Source organism: Mus musculus, chromosome 17 (assembly GCF_000001635.26).
Source record: "Mus musculus strain C57BL/6J chromosome 17, GRCm38.p6 C57BL/6J".
NCBI classification, from domain to species: Eukaryota; Metazoa; Chordata; class Mammalia; order Rodentia; family Muridae; genus Mus; species Mus musculus.
The window spans coordinates 35,378,885-35,384,884 of record NC_000083.6 but is presented as its reverse complement, the minus strand read 5'-3'; the positions used below and the strand labels follow the sequence as shown (position 1 = coordinate 35,384,884).

General features: G+C 52.2%; 1 protein-coding gene across 1 annotated transcript; it reads right to left on the bottom strand.

Annotated features, from left to right (window-relative positions):
- Window positions 1-210: 210 nt before the first annotated feature.
- Window positions 211-5,268, bottom strand: H2-Q4 (histocompatibility 2, Q region locus 4). Its single transcript, NM_001143689.1, has 6 exons — window positions 5,178-5,268; window positions 4,712-5,065; window positions 4,249-4,524; window positions 1,752-2,027; window positions 1,509-1,624; window positions 211-890 (listed from the first exon to the last, which is right to left on the bottom strand). The coding sequence occupies exons 1-5, from the start codon at window positions 5,239-5,241 to the stop codon at window positions 1,530-1,532; spliced, it is 1,065 nt and encodes a 354-aa protein (NP_001137161.1). The 5' UTR covers window positions 5,242-5,268; the 3' UTR covers window positions 211-890; window positions 1,509-1,529.
- Between the last annotated feature and the right edge of the window lie 732 nt (window positions 5,269-6,000).

Below are 6,000 nucleotides of genomic sequence, written 5' to 3'. Positions count from 1 at the left end.
CTCTGTCTCAGTCACTCCATGGAGTCCTATTTATATTCTCCAGTCATCATGTGTCCTCCAAGCGTCTTGCCTCAGCACAGGCATCCAATAAGCTCATGTCCTTGGAAGCATCAACAAACTGCAGTATACTATCAGAATTTTTTGGTGCGTTTCTCTCTATGGCGCCCCGACCAATGCAGCTCAACTATACAATGTAAGGCAGACCAATATAAGTGTGTCTTTTTTTTTTTTTAATATGTCAGTTTTCTTTTTTTTTTTCCATTTTTTATTAGGTATTTAGCTCATTTACATTTCCAATGCTATATCAAAAGTCCCCCATACCCACCCACCCCCACTCCCCTACCCACCCACTCCCCCTTTTTGGCCCTGGCGTTCCCCTGTACTGGGGCATATAAAGTTTGCTTGTCCAATGGGCCTCTCTTTCCAGTGATGGCCGACTAGGCCATCTTTTGATACATATGCAGCTAGAGTCAAGAGCTCCGGGGTACTGGTTAGTTCATAATGTTGTTCCACCTATAGGGTTGCAGATCCATAATTGTGTCTTTAGCAAAGAATCCTTCATCACGCATCGCATCCTTTCACATGCTTGTTTTACAGAACATCCTCTCTCCTGTGTCTGCTTCAGTGAAATGTTCCTTCAGGAGTCGGCCTTAGCCTTTCACACCTGTATCCACTTTAAGGAAACACTCCTTCATGTGTTTGCCCCAGCACAACACCATCCAACCGACTTTCCAAAGAACCCTTAGTTTCCACTGCAGACCCGGAAGGTTGGCGGTGGAAGGGAACACAGGGCAATGCAGAGACAGGGTCCTGGTGTGTAGGCGAAGGCTGGGCTCCACAATTCTTCACATTGAGCCCATAGGCTCACAGGGAACATCAGGCGCTGTTCTCTAAAGAAAAATGAAGACCCAAGGTCACACTGGCTGTCACTAAGTCCACTCCAGGCAGCTGTCTTCATGATAGAGAATGAGGGTCAGGAACCACCACAATGAAGACAATATCCCAACAACCCACCACTCACAGGGGATTGTGGGAGTCCCTGAAACACAACCATGTCCACAGTGCCCCTCTGCAATCAGGCCATAGAATGTCACCTTTACAATCTTGAGAGAAACATATCAGAGCTCTGGGAGCTGTCCCTGCCTAGGGAAAAATATATACAAAGATATATCTATAGCAAGATCTGACACAGGCCACCAGAGGATTACAACAGAGAAGCTATTATGGGTTCCCAGAGCACCCAACAACTCCAGCTTCACTCCAATGACCTCAGGACAACTCTGTCCCCCACACTAACCTGGAGCCAGAGCATAGTCCCCTCCTTGTCCACCTGTGAGAAGGAAAGCTGTGAGAGTTCAAGGAAGAGCTTGACACTAGGAAGTTCCCAGAACTGAGAGCAGACACAGTTACAGACAGTAGCAATGTGGGGTGTGCCTGTGTTCCCCATTGATGAGCAGAGCACACTCTAAAGGAGGCTGAGAGAAAACTCAGACTCTGCCCTTTCCTACCTGTGTGTCTCCTTCTCTTCATCACAAAAGCCACCACAGCTGCAATGATGGCCAAGCTCCAAGGACAACCAGAACAGCTACGTTCGCCATGTTGGAGACAGTGGATGGAGGAGGCTCTGGGAAGGACAGGTACAGGAAATGAAGGTGAGGGTCATGACCCCAGCTCTCAGCCCTGAGCAGCTCAGGGTCTGCAAAAGGCTCCAGCTTTCCCTGACCCCAGCTCTGCACCCACACCCTCCTTACCCCATCTCAGGGTGAGGGGCTCAGGCAGCCCCTCATGGTGCACATGGCATGTGTAATTCTGCTCCTTCCCAAGAGGCACCACCACAGATGCCCACTTCTGGAAGGTTCCATCCCCTGAAGGCCTGGTCTCCACAAGCTCCATGTCCTGGGTCAGCTCCTCCCCATTCAACTGCCAGGTCAGGATGATGTTAGCAGGGTAGAAGCCCAGGGCCCAGCACCTCAGGGTGACATCACCGTCAGATCTGTGGTGACATGTCACATGTGCCTTTGGAGGATCTGTGTGGAAGATTTAAGAAATCCCACAATTAGCTGGTTGGTAGTGGCACATGCCTTTAATCCCAGCACTCCGGAGGCAGAGGCAGGCAAATTTCTAAGTTCAAGGCCAGCCTGGTCTACAAAGTGAGTTCAAGGACAGCCAGGGATACACAGAGAACCCTGTCTCAAAAAACAAAACAACAACAACAAAAAAAAAAAAAAAAAGAAGAAAAGAAAAGAAAAAAGAAAGAAATCTCACGATTAGCTGGTTGGTGGTGGCACACGCCTTTAATCCCAGCACTCGGGAGGCAGAGGCAGGCAGATTTCTGAGTTCGTGGTCAGCCTGGTCCACAATGTGAGTTCCAGGACAGCCAGGGCTATACAGAAAAATCCTGTCTTGAAAACAAAACAAAAAAAAAAAAAAACAAAAAACAAAAAAAAGTACCACAATTAACAAGACCCTCTGAAATCTACACAAGGCACAGTTAAATCACTGATGACACTGAACAATGTGTCTGTTTGACACTTCAACTGTCATGGCACTGGTGACCTGCAGGCAGAGCTGGTTTCCTCAGCTGCACATTTTTCTGGGGGACTCAGAAGCTAAGAGGGAATCCACATGAGCCAGTGGGTCATCCTGGCAGTCCTTATGTGATGTTCTTTAGCATGAATGGACTAGAATGGAAGATGGAATGGAAACTAACTAATTTAATAAGTGTTTGAGTTCGTATCAAAAGTAGAAATTAGAGCCATATGCCACTGGAAGGGTGTGACAACTGAGACTAAACCACTGTGTTCATCTTGCTAACTAGCATAACCGCCAGTCCAAGTGAGCAGCCATCACAGAGTGTGTAGCAGAAATGGTGTCAACCTCTGACACTCAGCCAGAGAAAATGACTTCCAGCCCCTGACTCTGGGGGACAAGGTACAGGTGTGTCACACAGGATCCCTGGAGTATGCTGTGGACCCCAGTGCAGCACTCACTGCAACACAGTGGGCTCACAGGGTGTGTGGTCTTCCCTCTCACTCCAGCCCTGGATTGCAGAAGACCCTGTCTCTCAGAGTCCAAGTCCAGATTCACTGGGGGGGGGGGGGGAGCACTGTAACTTGTGGGACAGAGGAAGAGCAGGAGGCTTCTGGATGTTTAGTTCTGACAGGAAACAGTCTAAGTTCACAGGAATCTCTCCTTTAAAGAGAACCCTGATTTAACTTGTCTTAACTTCCCTGGCACCTGTGGAGACTGATACACATGATAATATAAGGGCAGGGAGAAACAGGATCACTCCAGTGCAGACAAAAGACAAAAGATGACTAGAAACAAAATTACCCCCTCCAAAAAAAAAAAAAAAAGTAAAGAAATAAGAAAGGCTGGGCAAGGTGGCACACGCCTTTAATCCCAGCACTGGGGAGGCAGAGGCAGGCGGATTTCTGAGGTCGAGGCCATCCTGGTCTACAAAGTGAGTTCCAGGACAGCCAGGGCTATACAGAGAAACCCTATCTCAAAAAATCGAAGAGAGAGAGAGAGAGAGAGAGAGAGAGAGAGAGAGAGAGAGAGAGAGAGAGAGAGAGAGAGAGAGAGAAGGAAGAAGAAGAAGAAGAAGAAGAAGAAGAAGAAGAAGAAGAAGAAGAAGAAGAAGAAGAAGAAGAAGAAGAAGAAGAAGAAGAAGAAGAAATTCCACTATTGATATTCCTCCAGGGTACCCCATAAGGGCTGATGTGACCACCACTATAGGAATAGAGAGAATTAGGTTGTCGAAGGGGTGGAAACCCCACAGACAGGGAGGGATCTGGGAGAATGTATTCTTTTGAAAATTCAGGAAACTGAGGCAATCAGCCTAGTGTAGGGTAGTCCATGTCTCCCATCAGTTAAAGGCGACTTCTGGTCCTGAGGTGTAAGGGCTGACACACTCAGCAGGACAGGAGTCAGTGTCTACAGACAGTGGGCTGAGAACCCGGCCTGGGAGAGGCCATGGCTGACAGAGGCTACAGGGGAACTGAAGGGAGCAGCTGTTGTTACCTCAGGGAAATTCTCTCCTTCCCTCCTGAGACAGCCTGGGCACTGTCCAGGGAGAAGGCTGAGCCCTGGGAGAGTCAGTGCAGTCACTGTGATGAGGGATCAGGAGACCCAGGGTCACTCTCTCCCCTCTGAGACAGGGGCATCACCCCAGCTGAGGGTTTCTTCTTCCCCAGGACTGAGCCCCAGCCCGAGGGCAGAGGGAGGAGCTGCCCGCGGCCCCTGCACCTGTGCGCAGCAGCGTCTCCTTCCCGAGCTCCAGGTATCTGCGGAGGGACTGCACGCACGCGCCCTCCAGGTAGGCCTTGCTTTTCTCTGTAGCACCAGCCTGCTCCCACTTGCGTCGGGTGATCTGTGCCGCCATGTCCGCCGCCGTCCACGTTTTCAGGTCTTCGTTCAGGGCGATGTAATCGCGGCCGTCGTAGGCGAACTGCTGGTACCCGCGGAGGAGGCGCCCGTCGGACCCCACTTCACAGCCAGAGATCACCTGAATAGTGTGAGAGCCTGCGGGACCCCGCGGTCAGCCCCGCCCACACGCCCCGGCCCCGCCCACCCGCGGACTCCTCCAAACTGAAAGGGAAACCAGTCCCGCGTCCGTTCTGCTCAGAACCTCGAACTTGGGGCCCGGGACGTCTCGGGCCCCTGTTTTGGGACGTGGAGGGGTCGTGACCTCCGATCCGGGGTCACTCACCGCCCGCGCTCTGGTTGTAGTAGCTGAGCAGGGTCCTCAGGTTCACTCGGAAAATCTGCTCATTGCCCTTGGCTTTCTGTGTTTCCCGCTCCCAATACTCCGGCCCCTCCTGCTCCATCCACGGTGCCCGCGGCTCATATCTCGGATTCTCCGCGTCGCTGTCGAAGCGCACGAACTCCGTGTTGTCCACGTAACCGACAGAGATGAACCGGGGCTCCCCAAGGCCCGGCCGGGACACGGAGGTGTAGAAATAACTCAGCAAGTGTGGGCCTGGAGGCAGGGCGCGGTGAGACCCCGAACTCCTTCCGGGACCCCCGGCGGGTGAGCGGGCCGGGAGGGGAGCAGGGCGCGGGGCTAGGGTGGAGAAGGGGCGGAGGGTCAGGTGGGCGACGCCGGGACGCGGCTTCCCCCGTGCCGCCCCCTCCCCTTTCCTCAGAGGCCATTTCCCTCCGGACCCGGTACTCACCCGCGCGGATCTCGATCAGGGTCTGGGCGACTGCCACCAGCAGAAGCAGCATTGTTGACGCCATTGCTCCCCTCTGGGATTCTGGGCATCTGACTCTGGCGGGCTGTGTGGACTTTATAACCTGCTCCCGCGGCGACGATGATTGGTTCCCGGTGATCACGTCACCCAATGGGGGTGAGAACTGCCAGTAAGTCATCAGTGTCCGGGCAGAAGGACCTGACCCAAGTTAGGAGCAGAAGTGAAACTGGGGAGATGGGAAATCCCCACCCCTGATCTCACTGCCTGGAGACTAAGACTTTGCCTGAACCCTGTGCTGTGGACAGAGAGCTGTTTGTCTTGGTGTCTCCGAGTTCTGACCCAGAAGCTGTCAGGACACCAGGAGAGAAGAGACCTGCAGGCCAGACTCTCTGTATCTTCCCTCCACCCTTCCTCTTCCTTCTTCTCTTCAGAAGTCAGACCCTGGAGCCTTCCAGAAGAAAAGCCACTTCCAGGAATACAATGGCAACACAAGCGCTTGGGGATGCAGTGGAGAGAGGCTTCTCCTTAAAGCAGAGGCGCTGGCCTGCAAGCCCCATTAGAACACCACAGAGACCAGGCTCTGTTCACCTGCAGTGGGCGGCTCACACTGCCAAGCCTGAGTGCAGGACTCTCTTCTATAAAGAGGATACTTCGTCTTTTCCCTCAGGATCTGTCTTCTCAGCCCTGTGCTGGGACACAGATTCCTTGTGTCACTTCCTAGATGAAGTCTGTGGCTGCAGGTTTTTTGTTTGTTTCTTTTTTGTTTTTTTAAAAACAAAGATCTTCCTTCTGAGTTTGTCTCTGT

Bases quoted from the DNA above. Each gene is read 5' to 3' on its own strand.
- H2-Q4 (NM_001143689.1), bottom strand. From the start codon at position 5,241: ATGGCGTCAACAATGCTGCTTCTGCTGGTGGCAGTCGCCCAGACCCTG. The intron at 4,525-4,711 runs GTGAGTGACCCC...GGGGTCCCGCAG, and splicing joins CTACAACCAGAGCGCGGGCG to GCTCTCACACTATTCAGGTG. The intron at 2,028-4,248 runs GTGCAGGGGCCG...TCTTCCACACAG, and splicing joins GGAGACGCTGCTGCGCACAG to ATCCTCCAAAGGCACATGTG.